Source organism: Colias eurytheme, chromosome 15 (assembly GCF_061535395.1).
Source record: "Colias eurytheme isolate Ceu_HAF_F1 chromosome 15, ilColEury1 Martin Lab GWU primary, whole genome shotgun sequence".
Taxonomy (NCBI): Eukaryota; Metazoa; Arthropoda; class Insecta; order Lepidoptera; family Pieridae; genus Colias; species Colias eurytheme.
In genome coordinates this window covers 7,172,652-7,194,256 of record NC_142994.1, presented here as the reverse complement: position 1 = coordinate 7,194,256, position 21,605 = coordinate 7,172,652, and the positions used below count along the sequence as shown (strand labels likewise).

The window sequence follows — 21,605 nt, the reverse complement described above, 5'->3', positions numbered from 1 at the left end:
CGTTTCACGTTCCAATTAAGCATCAGCATAATTCGGCATTGTGCGGCACTGAGTCGCATTATGCTCTGTAATTGGAAAACAGCCAGACTATCGAGAAAAGAGTATGTAACTAGCGATTGTTATTATGTCACTAATAAAAACATTGTTACTGTTATGTGTTTAAAATAATGTGCTAATTAAAAGCACTTTATTTAAGTAATTTATGGAGCACATAATCACTTAATTAGTTTTGCCATGGTAAATTGCATAATAAATTTTCGTCAAAAATAATTAAAATGTCTATGATCACATCTGTCAGATCAGTCCAAGATCAGTCGATCAGTCAATGATCAGTGAGAGCAAATGTCAGTATTTCATACCTACTAATTTATATGGCACCGGAATCGTTGAGGTCTTCTGAATATGTAAAATGTGCCTCAGCATTTCAACTTCACTGTTACGTAGATCGCTCGTGTTTATAGAAATATCACCTAAATAAAAATAATGTCTTCAATATGTAGTAGAGACGGCCATAAATTTATTCCAGTAGAAGTCGATGAAACGAATATTTATCCTGGGATTTATTCAATATTAGAAGAAATAAGACCTAATTGGCGACCCGAAAATATTAAATTTAAAGTAAAACATTTGAAATGTTTACTTAAAATATTATTTATAATAATCTTAAAATATGTAGTTATTGATTTTAATCATATTTCAGATTTTTACCGACGGAATCACAAACAAATTAGTAGCTTGTGAAATAAATAACAATACAGATGAAAGTGAAAATATAGTTTTAGTGCGAATTTACGGTAATAAAACAGATTTGTTGATTGATAGGACAGCAGAAGTACGGTGAGTATGATTTATTGATTTTATTAACGCGTTTGGATGTGCTTTGTTTTTTAAAATAAATTTATTACAATTGCTACAAAGGGTAAACAAAATAATTAAATATCAATAACATCAAGATTTGTAAATCTAAATTTTTATTTCAAATAATATATGGTTACACTTAGGCTTATAATATCCTTGCATAAATTGTCCTATCTGTATCTTGTTAAATTATTATTTATTATGAGTGGTAAATGAACGACAAAAACATGATCACCTATTGCCTATTTTTTTGCCTTATGTTAAAAATATATTCATTCAATAAATGGAATAGTATATCGAAATATGCTTTCATGATTTCTTAATAATAATAAAACCACATTTTATATAATTTACTCAATCAATGTTTAATTTCATATAATAAAACGATCATTATCATTATAGGTAAGTAAATTAACTAATCTATAATTAATAGCATTGGAATTACACACTTAGTTATGCTTGCTTTATTTTTTTTTAATTGAGTTAAATATAGCATGCCCTAGCAAGCACTAGGTAATAAAATATTTTGCTCATTATGGTAATTTTATTTTAAGGAATATAACAACACTTCACAAATTGAATTTAGCTCCTGAAGTATATGGAGTGTTTAAAAATGGATTAGCTTATCAATACTATCCTGGAGTGACGTTGAACATAGACTCTGTAATTGATGAGAAAATAAGTGCTATGGTGGCTAAACAAATGGCAAAGATGCACAAAGTTGAGTTGGATAAAAAGGTAACTTAGTTTATTTAATGGAAACTATAATTTTTCAAGCTTCAACGGAATAATTTAATTGTATGGTCAAAATCATCTGTCGAATGTCTGGAAATAGAAGGCTGAATTAATATCCTTTTCCCCATGTTTTTTTTTTCAAATTCCAATTTCCTTTGACTATGCTGGGGAGTGGGGCAAAGAGTAAAGTAATACATAGAGTGGGGACTAATTTGACCTCAGTTTTAAATGATTGCCACAAATAAAAAAGGCATGTAAAATTATATCTTTGAATTTCGCGGCGTATATCACCAGTGATCACGACACGTTGTGAGCTATTTTATAGGCTATAGCCATAGTATAAAGAGAAAAGTAAGTTATCTTTGAACCGTCATACATCCGGCGTACATCGCGCAGTTTGTATATGTACGCGTAGCGCTTGGCCACGCCCCCTGTTCTTCTACGTATTTATCAAGGAGTGTTTTCTATCTTTGATTCTTTGAGCATATTTTATTTATTCTTACTCGTATAATTGTGGTATATATGAATAACAATAAAAATCAAATAAAATACTCAAAATATATTATGTATTATGATAATAAATTATCTCGTTTTCTAAAAGAAAGAAATAAAAAGATTGGAAAAAAAATGACACACATCTTTGTAAACTATTTTAAATTCAACTAAGGCTTTTAACCTGAAGCTGCACTTCAAGTTTCCAATGTATTTTCGTGCCTTACATTAACCGTGATTGCATAATTTATACCTTGTTATTTTTTATGTGGGTGTCAAAGATAATATGTTTCAATTTATATCAATTGAACAAACTGTTTATATCCGCACTGAATAGATTAGACTGCCTATTTATTTTTATTGATTTATTTAGTTAGCTAGCTATGCCCCGCTGTTAAGCTCGCGGGCAAATCCACGGGAATACCTTTTAGTTACACTGTATTTCAACACGATTTAAATAAATATGTACATTTTTTCTTTTTCTTTTTGATCAATTCTTAAAACTATCTTACACCCTGGCTGCCGACCTTTGCCATCGGCACGAGACCACGAGTGCTTACGTTTATATGTTTTCATGGACACAATCATTAGATTTAATACACTGTAATATTTATATTGTATGCTGGATTACAATGACCGAAAAATGAAAATAAAATGTATAGGTAATAATTTACTCTATATGTACAATGAATAATATTTTACCTGTCATATAAATTTAACCACTTGTTAAATATAATAGAAAATTAGTTGGGTTTTATCTTATCAAATTAAGGTCACGAAGGTTTATCACAAATAAACCTACATATATCGTATATCGTATAACTCTATATAAATATACATAATTCAAGACCAGATATTAAAACGTGTATCGGTAATCATAGATATCGTAATTCCTAAAACATAATTAGTGTTAAATAATCCCATTTTTTGGGATTACGATATTTTATTTATCACGTTTTGGCAAAATACAAAATTGGATATTTTAAATACATGTATATTTACCCAAATGAGAATCTGACTATCTCGCCGACTTCCCTTCTATCTTCTTCGTTACATTAGTTACGATCCGATAAACCAAAACATTTATTGTACGAATATTTGCACGCAAATGACTGACCCGGGAAAAAACCCAAACTACCTGACCCGGGAAGGACTGGCCTTTCTTTCGTAGTAACTCGGGCCCCGGAACCACAGACACAATAGAAAATCTATTGTGTCTGGGACCGATCGGGCCGCTTGGGGCTCAATGTGTTAAAACAATTTAAAAATCTTACAATAAGGCGATTCCTGCATTCGCCGGTCTCTACCGCGGCGCGGGCGTTGAAATTTTGATAATAATATTTAATTGTAATAACTATAACACGCAAGTGCATAAATTTAAGTGCATAATTTAACACGAATCTAATAAAATTTGTTTACAGATTAAGAAAGAATCGATGATATGGGATAAAATTGAGCAATTTCTGGCCCTACTACCAGAACCTTTCTCAGACCCTTCGAAACAAAAAAGGTGAGATCCCAGCTTATTTATTACCGAGTCACATTAATATTAGGTACCTACCTATGCAAATGTTGTACTGGAATAACATGTTATGTTTGTTGCCTATTCATGCACGTGTGGGTTTTGATTTTCTCAACCTTTTCTAAACAACTTTCCCTTTCTGTATACATAGAAAAGAGTGTGATAATTGATAAGTCACTTGACATCGACAAGAGTTATTGAACTCTACCTTATCGTAATGTGAACATGAAATTTACAAAGAATTAGGTAGGTACTAGATATAAATTGCTATAAATCCACTGATTATTATTAGATTTTAAGATTAAATCTTAATTATTGCTAGCAGTTTTTTGTAAACATATAGTTAGTTAGATAACAAAAGTTCAAATTTAAATGAAGTATTACCTTATCGATTACGATATCTGTGTGCACATTTAATAAATGAAAAGCGATTGTTCGATTGACCAATAAACTGTTATCGCGAGAATTATGTCCACTTTTATTAAAACTACGTACTTACCTACATTGACACTAAGTTATCTAATTTCGTATAGATAGAAAAAGAATAGATATAACTATTTAATTACTTATTCAAATTGTTGTTACCTATGTGTTATTTTAGTAACTTAAGCAAAATAGATTAATATTCTAAAAAATAACTTCACAACATACACTTGTAGGTAATAATATATGTTCTCACTTTGTATACATATGCAAAAGAAATAAAATTCGATTAGCATTCACTAGTCCAGGGGTGCCCAATCCTTTTCAGCTCGCGGCGCAGTTTTATGTTAAGTTTTATGTCACGGCGCCCTATCTACCCAATCTAGCTATTTGAAAAGGAGTTTAACAGTCTATATAGATAAATACAACAATACAAGAATAAAAATTAGGTTAGGCAGAGAAAAACAAAAATAGATACGACGTGGGTACCTATCGTCATAGCAAATTTAAAATCTTGTATGTCATTTTACGACGCTTTGTTTCTTACCGATTTGATTCGTTAGTCGCATATACTCGCGAATACAAGCAGATCGACTCACGGCGCTGCGCCCCTTTTAACTTTCTACGGTGCACCAGCCCCCCTAGTCAAGTGGCTTTCTGTTAGCGTAGCGTTCAATAGAATAGACAGGCAGGCAGGCAGGGGGCAGAGCGCCTCGGCGCACAGTTTGGGAACCCCTGCACTAGTCCTACCGGATGTTGATTAAATGTAGGTATACTATCATCTTGAATATTTATTGAAACGAAGCGCCATCATTTGAGTTCCATCATACCATCATTCATAAATTCGAATTACGTGTAGTTAGGCACCTATAGGTACCTATAATAAAGCAAAAATCCAGTAGGTATATGCCAGGTTCTTTCTTTTACTTTTTTGTTAAAATAATTTTATATATCTGCATTAATCATTTAAAGTTCTAGGTCAAACGGAACAAAACCATTGTACCTACCTAATGAATAATATTAATGACGACGTTAATCATTTAATTTACCATATCTGTGAAATTGGCAATAAGATTGTTCTAGATATATTCTGCTTACCTAGTATTACCTAGTACCTATTCTATTTTTAACATAATATTCTATAAGTACCTACCTAATTAAAATATTGTTAAAATATTCAAACTCATAACAAATTTTGTCCGTGTTGTAGATTTGCAAATAGTTTCGGAACAATAACAAGACTAAGGATAGAATTCGAAAGACTAAAATCGCACTTAATATCAACAGAGAGCCCAATAGTGTTTGCTCACAATGATTTGCTTCTAGGAAACGTGATCTACAATGAAAATAATGGGACCGTGTCATTTATAGACTATGAATATGCTGCCTATAATTATCAAGCATATGATATTGCAAATCATTTCAACGAATTTGTGGGTAAGTTCAACATAGGTATTACTTGTATACGTAGTATATTATTATTAGTCTGTGGTATTACATATTTGTTATCATTAAACTGTTCTTCAGCTAAATAACTCCTTTACATATGAAAGGAGTAGGTACCTATTTCAAGTTATGTTTATTTTGCTATCAAATGTGAACAAATTTATTAGTTAATTAGGCCCAACCTAGTGTTTATCACTAACCAGCTTTCCGCCCGCGGCTTCGCCCGCTTTGTCTAAAACATAATAAATTATATATGTATACTAAAACCATGTCTGGTGCACTACATACAAAAGTCGATTAATGCCATCCGTCTACCAATAGATGCCGCTAAGTGTATCATTTTAACCAGCAAAAAATAAAATTAGATTTAATTGCAATTTCATTGCTTTTTATAATTTTTTACATACTTTTGTAAATGGAACCTACCTATTTAATTTAATTTTCACTCGATTTTAACTAATTTTACAGAAAAGTTTATATTCAAAACAACGCCATCTCATGAAACTACTATAAACAAGTTATTCTCCTCCGATTTGGCGATGCTAAACGAATACTAGATGGCACTACAGACGTTTTTACGTTACTTTTCACGTTTTTAACACAGACTAATAATAATATCACAGACCACAGACTAATAATAATATACTACGTTTTTAATACATAACCGTTTTTAATAAAAATATTGTAAATGGGTTAAAGCCGTTATTAATTATTACTAACTGCGTTCCTGTAGCGGCTTATATTTGGTAGGTACCTAGTGTATTGATCGTTTTCATACGAAAAATGAATTGTCGGAAAACTTGCGAGATTGTGTGAATATTTGATTGCAAGATCTCATTACAAAATAATATACATAATACAACCTATACTTAAACCGTAGTAAGTATATTATTTCTAGTCACATTTAATTATAAGTATATAAATTATAAATAAATATTAAAGGACAATATTACACAAATCGACCTAGTCCCACAGTAATCTCAATTAAGGCTTATGTTGTGGGTACTAGACGACGATAAATATAATTTAATATTTTATAAATACATATATAGATAACACCCAGACCCAAAAACAAATAATCAAGTTCATCACACAAATATTTGCCCTGACCGGGGATCGAACCCGGGACCGTCAGCTCAGTAGGCAGTTACTTTACCTCTGCGCCAACCGCGTCGTTAAGAATATCAAGAATTCATAATGAAAACATCATAATGATAATAAATCGAAACTAAAGTTAAATACCTACCTACGTCATCTTGTTTTATTTTCTAAATAATCCTATCAGATTACCTTTATAATTTATTTTTTCTTTATGCGCCTAAAATGAAATATTTCGACATCGATTCCCATAAGAATGAAGTATTTTCCCGTTATAAAAAGTAGCCTATGTTCATCAGGTAGGTATAATTTTTGCTTCGAATGGTGAAATAATTTTTCAAATCAATCCAGTAGTTTCGGATCCTATCCAATACAAACAAACAAACAATCAAATCATTTCTGTTTTGTAGATAAATACGAAAGTTACTCCGTCATAGTAGGACAAAATAGAAAATAGTGGGACCACAAGAAAATAGGTATTCCCGCACGCGTCTGAACCGATTTTGACGGAAATTTCGATATACATACACGGTACATACCTACGTTGAAAAAGGACATCTCAATTTTGTTGCATAAATAGGATTCAAGGTGTAGGAACAGGGATTGAATAAGGCACACGGTTGAAGCCGTAGAATGAAAGTTGGTAATTTATAAGATTAATTTATTGTAAAATAAACTACTTCATTTTACTTAAACATATTCTATTTATCATTCATTGACTTATCATAAACTTTTGAGTCTAGTTAGGTACTAGTACCTATTATGTGAAAATTTTGAAAAAAATGTTTTCTTTAGGAAATTATTAGCATTAATTACCTTGTCTTGTCATTAATTTATTTACCTACTTGGTAATAATCGGTCGAACACTTGTTTAAAGTTTATTTTCCTTGTCTTTTCCAGGTAATCTAAATTATTTAATTTTTGCAGTAGGTAATTAATTCATTTCGGCTTGAACAGACAAGGCCATTAGGTGAAGCGAGATTGCCAAATATGGGTGATCTGTAGATTGCCGTCCTGCTGTCGAGCGTTCGCGGTACGGACGCCGCGCTGTTGCCGCACTGTGCATTTTGTATGAAAACAAACGACCGGCCGTTCGCCGTACGACAAACGCACAGCTTCAGCACTGTAGCGACTAGCGGTCCGATACGAAACGCATAAATTGAAAGAGCCATAAGTGTTGGAACAACATTCCACCACCATTTAACCAGTTTGACAAATATTAATAATTTTCGTTTCCAATACCGGAGACATATTTTAAAATCCTGTTCTAACCCTGCATTTGTATCGAATTACAGTTTACACATAAACTTTAATTAAATATTTATTTTATTTACTGGTTATAATATAACATAACATTATATAGACCCTTATTTTCTGCCTATTTATCATTATAATTATAAACATTGTAAGTATATGTTAACGGAAATGTATGTAATCCGTCATTGTATAAAATTCCCAGGAAATGTATGTAATTCCTAAAATCGCATGGAAATGTGTGAAATAAATTATTTTATAGTACACATTTCCTAGGAAATCCATATATTACCTAACTAACAGTCGGAAATGTAAAACATCTAAGATATTGGAAGGTACGCGGGACGAGGGGTATGTATGTCGCAATCGGATTGTATAATCCGCCGAATTACAAACGGCCGGCATTTTGTAATATGCCGAAAATTCGTAATCAGAAATTTTTGGTTTGGATAAGGGGGTGGGTTAGGTTAGGTTCGTGTTTTTTAGAACTATACAGAAATAGGAGCCCCACGAAGTGGGGCTCCGTCGGCTCGCGACCGTCTTTTTGTAGAATGTTTGAAAAAGACGAATTTCGGCATATTACAAAATGCCGGCCGTTTGTAATACGGCGGATTATACAATCCAACTGCGACATGTACACGGGGACAGCAGGACGAGGGGACTGATTACCTTAAGGACGCTGTCACAAATCTGCGTTATAGTCCGGGATACATCGTCCATTTTTGCAAGTGATTACTATCAAGCTAATTTTTCGTGAGTAGCTTTATTCTGATGAGATGCCCAATAATTTCATGTACGAAACTCTCGTTTGTGGTAGCTACCAGAGGAAACAAGGATAAAATATTTTGATTTGATGGTTCTCAAATATTAATTACCAACTGAATGTTTTTTTTGTTCAATCTCAAGATTATTATCTAAATTATTCGAAAAAATATTTGTCCTACAAAATCTATGGTTTGATCAAAGAGTCCCCCTTTCCAATGTGTATCGATAACGAAGTCATCATAAATGATTACTAACCAGCTGATTTTTTTATTTTCACTTATTTAATACTTGTATAATTCAACAGACATATTGTCCTACAAATTGCGTAATAAATATTTGGGTACCGTCAAATCAAAAATTTTTATCCTTGTTACCTCTGTAAGCTACCACAATCGAGAGTTTCGTACATGAAATTATTGGGCATCTCATCAAAATAAAGCTACTCACGAAAAATTAGCTTGATAGTAATCACTTGCAAAAATGGACGATGTATCCCGGACTATTACTCAAATTTAGGTATATTTAACGTCGCAACGTGGTTCGCGGGACATCACGCTCACGTAAACATAGCGCAATCCATTTTATAGACCATCTTCATACTTGATATTTTTTTTTTATATTTTTATTGAAATTGATTCCAGAAGATTACTGGGAACTTTAAAAAATTCATTTTGTTACTTTTATTAGTAGGTACGATCCTTATAAGTATTTTAGTGTATTCAACCAACTTAAAAAAGTGGGACTATTTTACAACAATTTGAATATGAATTGTATTATTGTATACAATATCGAAGCTTTTTAAGAAATGTATAAAATACTTTTTTAAGGACGCTGTCACAAATCTGCGCTACTCAAATTTAGGTATTTAACGTCGCAACGTGGTTCGCGGGACATCACGCTCACGTAAACATAGCGCATTCCATTTTATAAACCATATTCATACTTGATATTATTTTTTTTATATTTTTATTGAAATTGATTCCAGAAGATTACTGGGAACTTTAAAAATTCATTTTGTTACTTTTATTAGTAGGTACGATCCTTATGTGTATTTTAGTGAATTCAACCAACTTAAAAAAGTGTGACTATTTTACAACAATTTGAATATGAATTGTATTATTGTATATTGTGTACATATTATTCATAATATATCGAAGCTTTTTAAGAAATGTATCTATAAAATACTTTAAGAATTATTATCATACATAATATTATGTTACCGGCAATATATTAAACCCGGCATTGTATTTGTATGCAATTCTTAGTAAATGTATGTTATTCCGAGAAACAGTCGGAATGCAATAAATTAAATTCGTCACATTACCTATATCTTTAAATTTTTCCTAAGTAGCAAACACATTTGCAAATTTGGGTGGTTTTTGGGGTAGCTATTAACCAATATGAGGTCAAAACTAAAATCCAAGATGGCGCCGACGAAAATTTGAAATCTTTTCGTCATGGGTGTCATTTTCAAGGAGTTGGAGTAGCTATTAATCAATATGAGGTCAAATTTAAAATCCAAAATGGCGCCGACGAAAATTTGACATCATTTCGTCATGGGTGTCATTTTCAAAGTTTTTGGGGTAGCTATTAACGAATATGAGGTCAAAACTGAAATCCAAGATGGCGCTGACGAAAATTGTAGAGGAAAGTCACCAAATATGGAATAGTATCCTAATATGGAATTCCTTCATTTCTCTAAGACTATAAGTATGAATCGCAACATTCGACCATCTTCTGTTTCATTTGGTGTACTAATTATCGCACTAACACCATCGAGTTAGTTGCGTGAACGGTTTACATATGGCAGGCGTGTTTTGTTTTGTTGTCATGCAAAATTTTTTTAAGGTAAGTAATAAATGAGTATTTACCAGCTATTATGTTTGTTTACATAAGTGTTATTATATTTAGTATATCGGTATTATGTTTATTTCACCATTTTGTGATCTTTTGTCTTTAAAATATTGTGAATTGAAAAAATATTTAGAAGAGTTCAAATGAGTATAAAAATCCAAATATGGACAGTCGTCGGTGTCTAATTATTATGGAATACTATAAACTTGCTATTATTTTTTTAAAAACTGTATGTAATGTTTGTTTTTAGAATGTCCGGTTCAAAATCAACCTGACGAAAAATCTGGGATGAAGAAAAAACGGCACAATCTATAAAATTCGTCCGGGAACAGAAAATGGGGTATTTGAAAGCGGCACAGGATTTCCAAGTTCCTAGGACAACTTTATTTCATCATTATATTTATATTTCTTCTTTCAACGTTATTAACTTTATTAAGAGAAACAAACAATCGAAGAAAAATAAGGATGATAGTGAAGAAGAAAGACTCTGAGGAACAAATATCCAGTAACATTATCCAGTTTGATGAAGGTAGTGGACATGATGAGTTGATGGACCAAGTGCCTTCTGAGTTCTGACTCTGCAGATGCAGAATGTAACATACATGCATCAGCAGAGTCAGGAGGTTCTGTTCAAGACTTTTTTCCATGGATCATGGATGAAAGTAGAGAAAGTTGAATTAAATGCTTGATGTATGGGCTCTGAACACATTATGATGTACCTACTGGTCCAGATGGATCTGGATTTGTGACTTTTGCAAGTAATTACGTAACTTCTTTCATTTATCACAATATGTTACATTCATTTAATTGATCTCAAAGATATTCATTACATTTTTGTTATTGTTAATTGTTATGTTGATTTATGCTTATATTCCATATATGGGTACCTATTCCATATTTGGTTCCTCATTTGGGATTTTGTTTTTTGTGTAAGATTTTAATTTGATTACTGATATATTTCGTTAAAAGCTGTTAATTACTACTTATAGATGTATGAGTATGACTGACCAGAAAAAACAATAAACTGATTTAATTTATGTAAAGTTTTATTTTTATATCCCAAAAACAAAATGGTATTCCATATTTGGTTACTTTCCTCTACATCTTTTCGTCATGGGTGTCATTTTCACGGTTATTAGGGTATCTATTAACCAATATGAGGTCAAAACTAAAATCTAAGATGGCGCCGACGAAAATTTTACATCTTTTCGTCATGGGTGTCATTTTCATGGTAATTGGGGTATCTATTAACCAATATGAGGTCAAAACTAAAATCCAAGATGGCGCCGACGAAAATTTTACATCTTTTCGACACGGGTGTCATTTTCATGGTTTTTGGGGTAGCTATTAACTAATATGGGGTCAAAACTAAAATCCAAGATGGCGCGGACGAAAATTTTACATATTTTCGTCATGGGTGTCATTTTCATGGTTTTTGGGGTAGCTATTAACGAATATGAGGTCAAAACTAAAATCCAAGATGGCGCCGACGAAAAATTTGACATATTTTCGTCATGGGTGTCATTTTCATGGTTTTTGGGGTAGCTATTAACAAATATGAGGTCAAAACTATAATCCAAGATGGCGCTGACGAAAATTTGACTTTTTTTCGTGATGGGTGTCATTTTCATGGTTTTTGGGGTAGCTATTAACGAATATGAGGTCAAAATTATAATCCAAGACGGCGCCGACGAAAATTTTACATCTTTTCGTCATGGGTGTCATTTTCATGGTTTTTGGGGTAGGTATTAACCAATGTGAGGTCAAAACTAAAATCCAAGATGGCGCGGACGAAAATTTTACATATTTTCGTCATGGGTGTCATTTTCACGGTTATTAGGGTATCTATTAACCAATATGAGGTCAAAACTAAAATCTAAGATGGCGCCGACGAAAATTTTACATCTTTTCGTCATGGGTGTCATTTTCATGGTAATTGGGGTATCTATTAATCAATATGAGGTCAAATTTAAAATCCAAAATGGCGCCGACGAAAATTTGACATCATTTCGTCATGAGTGTCATTTTAATGGTTTTTGGGGTAGCTATTAACCAATATATGAGGTCAAAACTAAAATCCAAGATGGCGCGGACGAAAATGTTACATATTTTCGTCATGGGTGTCATTTTCACGGTTATTAGGGTATCTATTAACCAATATGAGGTCAAAACTAAAATCTAAGATGGCGCCGACGAAAATTTTACATCTTTTCGACACGGGTGTCATTTTCATGGTTTTTGGGGTAGCTATTAACCAATGTGAGGTCAAAACTAAAATCCAAGATGGCGCCGACGAAAATTTTACATCTTTTAGACACGGGTGTCATTTTCATGGTTTTTGGGGTAGCTATGTAGGTATTATCAAATCCCCAATGTAACCGTCGATAAATAGGTATATTTTTCTTACTCCTTTAAAGTAAACTTAAATAAAATAACAAAAACGTAAACAACTACAGTTTTGTAGAAAGTCTTAAAAAAACAATTTTAAAGAACATTGAAATGCATATTTAGAATTTAGAAATGTAATATAAAACGCAACTCTGTGGCAATCATCATCTGTGTTTATATTCTGACAGATATTATTAACTTTAAATATATTCGCTAAACTATATCCCACCAAAAACATTTTCATGTAAAATGTTGCCAAGACGAGCCCATATGACTCGCACTGTCAAAAAGTTATCAGATCTCATGTAGAGCCAAGCTTCTAACACTACACGCCCTAACTCTACAAGGCCTAACTTCACAAACTCTACACGTTAGTCAAAATATGTGGCTTGGCCATTTCGCTACATTCACATCGGCGTAAGGTGAAAAATTAATTCACTGTTCATTACTTTTGTGTTATACAATAGTTCTTGTAGTAACGAACGGCCAAGCCACATATTTTGACTAAGGTGTAGAGTTTGTGAAGTTAGGCCTTGTAGAGTTAGGGCGTGTAGTGTTAGAAGCTTGGCTCTACATGAGATCTGATAACTTTTTGACAGTGCGAGTCATATGGGCTCGTCTTGGCAACATTTTACATGAAAATGTTTTTGGTGGGATTTCATTTCTTTTTGTAGGTTGTTTGTAACAATTTTTTTTTAACAAGGAGTACCTATACATATATATATCTAGGGGAACCAAGTTTTAGATTATTAGATTAGACCTCTAGCGTCATCAAAATTTAATTTAAAATTACAGGTCTCATACAAACTCCCATCCCCTAGTTTAAGGGGTTGGGGGATGAAAGTTACAAGTTTTATAATTTTTTTGTTGTTTGTGTGCTAATACTAGCTTACATACAAAATTTCAGCTTTCTAGGACATTAGGAAATACCTTAAGAATTTTGATGATCATCAGTGAGTCAGTGACGAAATTAGCGTTTTTTAGATATAAATAAAATCTGAAGTATAAAAGCTAATGTAATTAAAACTTAATATGTTCAATAAGTCCGCTATTGACAATATATCCCGAAAATTTTGTTGATCTAGCATAATCCAAACCCAAGTTATGAGGGTTCAAAAAAACGTCGAAGCGCTTCGAGAAAAGGTAGGTAGTGCCCGTGCGCCTCGCTTGGTTTGTCTTGGCGGGGGCACTACCGTGCCCCCAGATTTAAAATATAGTTTATCTAAAACATTTAAACGAAGAGAATAAAATAAAAAAGAACGTGTGTGCCGAAAAAAGTGGCAGGAGTGAATTTTCTTTGGCGAGATTCATAGATACCAAAATCGCCGCCTTGCTCCATAACGCGACAGTATTACCATGACGCGATCTTGAAATTCGATGACCATCTTGGATTTTAGGTTTGGCCTCATATTCGTTAATAGCTACCCCAAAAACCATGAAAATGACACCCGTCACGAAAAAAGTCTAATTTTCGTCAGCGCCATCTTGGATTATAGTTTTGACCTTATATTCGTTAATAGCTTCTCCAAAAACCATGAAAATATGACACCCATGATGAAAAGATGTCAAACTTTTCGTCGGTGCCTTCTTGGATTTTAGTTTTGACCTCAAACGGGTTAATAGCTACCCCAAAAACCATGAAAATGACACCCATAACGAAAAGATATACAATTTTTTCAGTTTTGACCTCATTATGGGTAAATAGCTAGTAGCTACCCCAAAAACCATGAAAATGACACCCATGACGAAAAGATGTAAAAGTTTTGTCGGCGCCATCTTGGATTATAGTTTTGACCTCATATTCGTTAATAGCTACCCCAAAAACCATGAAAATGACACCCATAACGAAAAGATGTAAAATTTTCGTCGGCACCATATTGGATTTTTGTTTTGACCTCACATTGGTTAATACCTACCCCAAAAACCATGAAAATGACACCCATGACGAAAAGATGTAAAAGTTTTGTCGGCGCCATCTTGGATTATAGTTTTGACCTCACATTCGTTAATAGCTACCCCAAAAACCATGAAAATGACACCCATAACGAAAAGATGTAAAATTTTCGTCGGCACCATATTGGATTTTTGTTTTGACCTCACATTGGTTAATACCTACCCCAAAAACCATGAAAATGACACCCATGACGAAAAGATGTAAAATTTTCGTCGGCGCCGTCTTGGATTATAATTTTGACCTCATATTCGTTAATAGCTACCCCAAAAACCATGGAAATGACACCCATCACGAAAAAAAGTCAAATTTTCGTCAGCGCCATCTTGGATTATAGTTTTGACCTCATATTTGTTAAAAGCTACCCCAAAAACCATGAAAATGACACCCATGACGAAAATATGTCAAATTTTTCGTCGGCGCCATCTTGGATTTTAGTTTTGACCTCATATTCGTTAATAGCTACCCCAAAAACCATGAAAATGACACCCATGACGAAAATATGTAAAAGTTTTCGTCGGCGCCATCTTGGATTTTAGTTTTGACCTCATATTGGTTAATAGCTACCCCAAAAACCATTAAAATGACATGACACCCATGACGAAAAGATGTACAATTTTCGTCAGCGCCATCTTGGATTTCAGTTTTGACCTCATATTCGTTAATAGCTACCCCAAAAACTTTGAAAATGACACCCATCACGAAAAAAAAGTCAAATTTTCGTCGACGCCATCTTGAATTGTTTCACCCCACCAATCTATTCAACAACCCATAAAAAAGAGCATCTCAGGCAAGGTCATTTTTAAAACATAATTTAAAATTACAAATAATTGGAATATGAAAGATAAACTGTTTACTCTTATAAAGTATCAAATATTTCAAATCGCGAAAACGACAGTGCACGCACAGTAATCTTTTTCTAATTCGTTTTATTTTTGGGACGAGGAGCGATACACCCGTCCTTCCAAGAGCGCTTCTGAGCGCGGTCTGACGACCCGCGAGAGCAAAATGAATGAAGAAATCGACAAGTATTTTTAATTTAGCTAATAATTGAAATAAAATTTTGATTTAGATACAAAAAAATTATCAGAATCTATAAAGGACTATATGTATATCCCTCAATAATTTATAGGTAAGAAGATAGATTAGGCTTTTAATTTTCTTAAAATTGTACCGTTTTAGACCCCATTTTTTTGCATTTTATGCGATCATTGTGCTGGGAAAATCGTATTTCAGCGACAATTTTGTAAGACGTCGTACAATTTTTATAAGATGATCGTAGATCTGAATATATTATCTTTAAATTAAGATATTACTTTGTTCTCACGTGTAATTGCTTTGAGTTAAAATGGTACCGTAAAATAGCGTTTTTTGTTAAAAATCGGTAATAGCACCCTTAAATACTTAAATGAAAATTTGATTTGATTGAATATAAGTTGATTTAAGAAATGTTAATTAGTAAGATAATATGAACATATTATTATTATTTTACGGTAAGACTGTTACCCGATTGTCTCAATAAGTGCTATAATAAAAAAAATAACAACGTGTTTTATTACAGAAATCATTTACTTTATATACATTTCCTAATACGATATTGGAATTATATATAATTCCAAGGAAGATTATACATTTACTAGGATATGTATGCATTAAATAGTTTATTAAACAATATTTTATACATTTCCTAAGTGGCATCGACATTGTACACATTTCCTATTAGTTTGAGACCCATTCGTTAAAAAGTCTTCAAATAACGTTTGTTTTATTATCTCGAAACTGCAATTAATAAAAAATGAAAATATATTTTTTTTAATAATTAATAAAAAATATCCTGTCCAGGATTTTTCCAGTCAAACCATTTTTAATACACTTAATTTATTATAAAATTGGTCTCATTCTATTATCACGCCGTTGCATTTCGACTTATATTCGGATCTTAGACCACTAGGATTTGTATACAATTCCTTGATTTCATACATTTCCGGTAACATATACATAATTTAATTTTATTTATTTACATTAAGTATATACATAATTACATACTGATATTATATCTACCTATACATAATATATATATGTATATCATGTTTTAACTGATGTATTTATTTATTAGTATTTATCATATTAATAGAAATATATCTTTCACATAATATACTCATGTTAAATTATCATTATATACAATTCTAGACTGAAACTCCAATAGTCACTTGGGGTCACTGAAAATCAGTGGTGGTGAGGTATTAATCACCTTGCCATCATATACTGAGTTGGCTCCATTTGTCAGGTCACTGCCACATTACAGATCTTAGGAATAAGATTATTTTTATTTAATTATTTTTCTTTTTATTTCTTTTTGTTTTTCCTTCGTTTATAAATGTATCTCGTGTTGTGATCTTGACAATATATGTGTTTTATTTATTTATTTATTTAATGTCCCTTACTGCATGCTTTTCATGCAGTTGTCCGCACCATATGTATTGTGGTCTTTGTCCATACACACTTTCTCCAAAGCCCTGCTTTGGTCTTGTTTGATGTATAAGCTCCTGTATATTAGTAAAAGTTAATCAAATATTTAATTCTTATTTCTTGAAATTTGGTATAGTATTCTTTGTGTGATACAAATCAAAACCAACAGTCAGGTTAGGTAGACTACAATTTACAAAACTGGCAGGGTTGCCATGCAATGGTTGGTGGTTAATGAAACACTTGACTCGACTGTAAGCTTGTATTGAACTGCTTAAACTGTAGAACAACAGGACTATATATTCTAGACGCACACATACAATAGATTACACACTACACTGTAAACTGTAGAATTAATATTAAAGACATAGTTCACTATATATTTTGTAGTCTTTGATTATTTATACAACAGACTAGAAATAAATACTATGTATGCGATTATACCAGCTATTCTAGCCATCCATTTTAGTGTTCCTTAAAATTAAGTACATCTAAGTCAAAGGACAACTTATTGTGCCCTTGCCCGTAATGCACTCATAATAATTTTAAGTTGAATGTTTGTCATTCTTTATGTACCAAACACAGTCACGGCCACGGCGCTCATTCCATTTTACTGGTATTAAAACAGATGAAATCCTTCATGATCCCATATCCTTCTTAGTAGCAAATGTAGAAATCCCTTTCTTGTGTCTACAATGTTTTTGTGGAGAATCGTATTTACATTTAAAAATCCGAGTAGGTACAAAATATCATGTTGACAGTTGACGTTGACACTTGACGCCAAAGACTTGAAAATAAAAGGTACGTGTACATATATTTACATTAGTGCCATCTAGTGGCTCTGGAAGGAAAAGAACATCAAGTCTGTGTTTAACGTGCCATCTAGTGTGTTAAAAGCAAAAGACTAAGAGATATAATCGAACACGTAGTACGTTATTTCCCCACTGGCGCTTTAATTGCGTAAATTCATAGTGCAACTTTTTTTGTATGGAGTGCACCGTCTGTTGTATACGTAGTATATTATTATTAGTCTGTGCTAAAACCTTCCTCTTGAATCACTCTATCTATTAAGAACCGCATCAAAATCCTTTGCGTAGTTTTAAAGATTTAAGCATACCTACATAAGGACATAGAGACAGAGAAAGCGAATTTGTTTTATACTATGTAGTGATAAATATATATAACTAATTTAACTAGACTATATTATAACCAAAAAAATATAGTTAGCTTGTATTATTTAACTTAATACGTATTTTATGAGTTTAGTTATGTTGACAAGAATTAGTCCAGATAGAGAATATGCGAGAAACAAACATGACAAGAATTTTATCTTAATGGAAAATAAGTAAATAAGTAGGTACCTACTGGCGCGTGACTAAAATACTGAATATATTACTTACGTTGCTAGCAGCTCTCACGCTTCAATGTTGCACATTAAGTTTGAAGGATAAGAAATGAGGAAAAATAGATAAAACAGTCTCAATGCGGTTCCTACATCACGTTAAAATTTGAGGCCACTCGAGTCAGATAAATAACTTTTGAGTTTTTGAAGGGAACTAAAACCACTAACATCTCAATATTTCCATTTTTAACCTATGTAGGTATATCATTTATTGTCATGAATAACTAGGTACTTACATAATTTAATCGTTTGTAATAATAACAATTTCGTTTTAACGTTAACGTTAAAGTTAACGGAGGAACTTACACCACAGTACATAATATTACAATATTTCCTAGGAATTGTAATACTGTGATAATACGCTACGTCGCGTCGCGCCGTTTAAATATAATATTTATGATAGTATTGTTTCATTTCAAATATTTTAAAATTACTTTTAGGGATATCCATTGACGACATTGACTATTCAAGATATCCAAATAAGGAATTTCAACTTTTTTGGATACGAACATATTTGACAGAATATTTCGAAGATCTAGACCCTGAAACTTTATCATCTAAAACTGAAGAAGTTTATAGAGAGGTCCAACTGCTATCTTTGGTGTCACATTTTATGTGGGGAATTTGGTCCCTTGTCCAATTTGAACATTCCAGTATCGATTTTGACTTTGGCAGGTACGGAATTTTGAATATGATTCAATATTTTTTTTATTTAAGAGCTAGCGCGCACGAGCAACTTTGTCTCCGCAACTATTTTGTCTCTCCCGTCAATTGTATGGGGAGTTGCGTCGCTACGTGCGCGCACTTTCATACTAGCCCATGGGTGGAGAGACAAAATAGTTGCGGAGACAAAGTTGCTCGTGCGCGCTAGCTCTAAGAGACAATTTTTTTAAATACCGCTTATATCTTTTTCAGGTATGCAGAAATACGTCTGAATAGATATAACGAGTTAAAAGACGCTACGTTGAAAACTTTTGTTTAAAAAAGTGCTGTGGTGGCATTCCAAAAAGTACAAGCAATTTTTATGTATCTCTTATGTGTTTAATTATTATTATGTTATAAATACTGTAATATTGTTTCATATGCCTATTTATTTAATTAAAAAAAGCAGTATACATTTAGATGCTCTTTTATTTTTACCTGCATAATTTTTTTTAAGATGTAACTAGTTACAAGTATTTAACATAATCACATAGGTATACTATAAATACTATAATCATGTAAAATTTTACAATAATTGCTCTCGACTCTGATGTGAAAATCGGCAGGTGTGCGGAGTAAGAAGGAAAGTTATATTATAATTTATATCGGACGTTCCTTCTCATGATAAACTTGCTAGCGCTCCATTTAGCAGATTTAAAATATTTAAACACTAGCTGTTCCTCGCGGTTTCACCCGCATTGCTATTTTCTCCGCTCATATATAGCCTATAGCCTTCCTCAATAAATGGGCTATTTAACACCGAAAGAAGTTCTCAAATCGGACCAGTAGTTCCTGATAATATTAGCGCGTTCAAACAATCAAACTCTTCAGCTTTATAATATTAGTATAGATTTATTTTGGAGGGCGTGATATAAAAACCACCTGTGTACATAGTGCTTAACAGGCATTTTCTATAGAAATTATATACTAGGCCTAGATAATAAATATGAGTAAAGTAAAACCTTGGTAAAACCCTGTGGTAAAACCTCATCAAAACAATGGAATAAAACTTCAAATGTGATTAAAGTTGAATTTGATCTCAATTGGATACGCTTATTTTGAACTAGTAAATAAAAATGGGTAAACATTTCGGTGAATTAGCTACTATTAGAGGGATTATATATTATTCACTGTCTCCTCATGAGATGAGACCATTTGCTGGCGTTATTAAGCATGGACTGCCTAATGTAATAACACGAACAAGACCAACCATTTTGACTTGGTTACCAGGTATGTTTAATTTTTTTTCTATGGATTTCTATTAATTATACACTTTTTATATCTTTTATGTTATAAATATGAGCCCTGATGTAAAAACTCTTCCACACTCACAGATAATATGTAATTAGTTATTTTTCTATCTCTCTAGTTTCAGTACCTATTATTTTACAAGCTCTTTTGGAAGTTTAAATCCAGGATACTATTTGTAGGTACATTTTTTTCTCATCTCAAAGTTTTGACCTAGGGCTGTATATCATTGAAATTGCCTTTATTTCTTATTAATTCCCTTATAAATATTAGAACTTATGATAGGGACATCAAATTGTTTTTCCACTTAACCACACTTTTACTTACTCTGTAGCACATTAAATTTCAATTCCCACAAGCGAATATACGAGTGTGATAAAATCATAGGCCATGGCCTAAAATTAATTACGATACCTATTGAGAGAAGATTTTAAACGTTTGTAAAAGAGATTGAAAAGGGTATGTGAAATAACAGGAATATTTAATTTGTTACAGTATTTCTCACTGCGTATTTTGTATATACTTCTGTTGAAGCATCATACAAATTTAAACAACGGAAAAATCCAGCAGACTTTGTTAATGAAGTTAATCCAGATGCATGAATACAGCTTTTTAAAATAATTCAGTATCTATTTATTTTAATTATGTGCGAATCTTATAAAACAATTGGAACAAACATGCCAATTAAGTTGCAATATAGGTTCATTCAGTTTCTTTTAAATTATTGTGTATAAATATAAAGACAATGTTTTATTCATAATGTACTTGTGTTTTATTTTTTGGTGAATGCTAGAACTGATGTTTGTAAGTTTAAATAATTTGTCTTACTCTGATGCAGCTTAAAAGATTATTTTGTATAACACAATAAACTAAATACTTACAAAAATCATGTGAACTCAGATTGGCGTAGCGAGTTCTAGAATAACTGGAAGAGTTATGCCTGGTGTAACAGCTCACATATTTTGCGACTGATATCTTCACGATACTTCTATAGGAATAAG

The 21,605-nt window shown here is 32.3% G+C and overlaps 2 protein-coding genes across 2 annotated transcripts; both read left to right on the top strand.

Annotated features, from left to right (window-relative positions):
* The first annotated feature begins 311 nt into the window (after window positions 1-311).
* Window positions 312-19,775, top strand: eas (ethanolamine kinase 1). Its single transcript, XM_090109819.1, has 7 exons — window positions 312-618; window positions 701-837; window positions 1,413-1,596; window positions 3,507-3,595; window positions 5,241-5,467; window positions 19,095-19,329; window positions 19,570-19,775. Exons 1-7 carry the CDS (start codon window positions 484-486, stop codon window positions 19,634-19,636), a joined length of 1,074 nt encoding a protein of 357 aa, XP_089965945.1. The 5' UTR covers window positions 312-483; the 3' UTR covers window positions 19,637-19,775.
* A 639-nt stretch (window positions 19,776-20,414) lies between these two features.
* LOC149902395 (cytochrome b-c1 complex subunit 8-like) lies at window positions 20,415-21,538 on the top strand. The gene is made up of 2 exons (XM_090109818.1): window positions 20,415-20,586; window positions 21,100-21,538. The coding sequence occupies exons 1-2, from the start codon at window positions 20,433-20,435 to the stop codon at window positions 21,204-21,206; spliced, it is 261 nt and encodes an 86-aa protein (XP_089965944.1). The 5' UTR covers window positions 20,415-20,432; the 3' UTR covers window positions 21,207-21,538.
* The last annotated feature ends 67 nt before the right edge of the window (window positions 21,539-21,605 follow it).

Bases quoted from the DNA above. Each gene is read 5' to 3' on its own strand.
- eas (XM_090109819.1), top strand. From the start codon at position 484: ATGTCTTCAATATGTAGTAGAGACGGCCATAAATTTATTCCAGTAGAA. The intron at 838-1,412 runs GTGAGTATGATT...TTTTATTTTAAG, and splicing joins GATAGGACAGCAGAAGTACG to GAATATAACAACACTTCACA. The intron at 19,330-19,569 runs GTACGGAATTTT...TATCTTTTTCAG, and splicing joins ATCGATTTTGACTTTGGCAG to GTATGCAGAAATACGTCTGA.
- LOC149902395 (XM_090109818.1), top strand. From the start codon at position 20,433: ATGGGTAAACATTTCGGTGAATTAGCTACTATTAGAGGGATTATATAT. The intron at 20,587-21,099 runs GTATGTTTAATT...AATTTGTTACAG, and splicing joins CATTTTGACTTGGTTACCAG to TATTTCTCACTGCGTATTTT.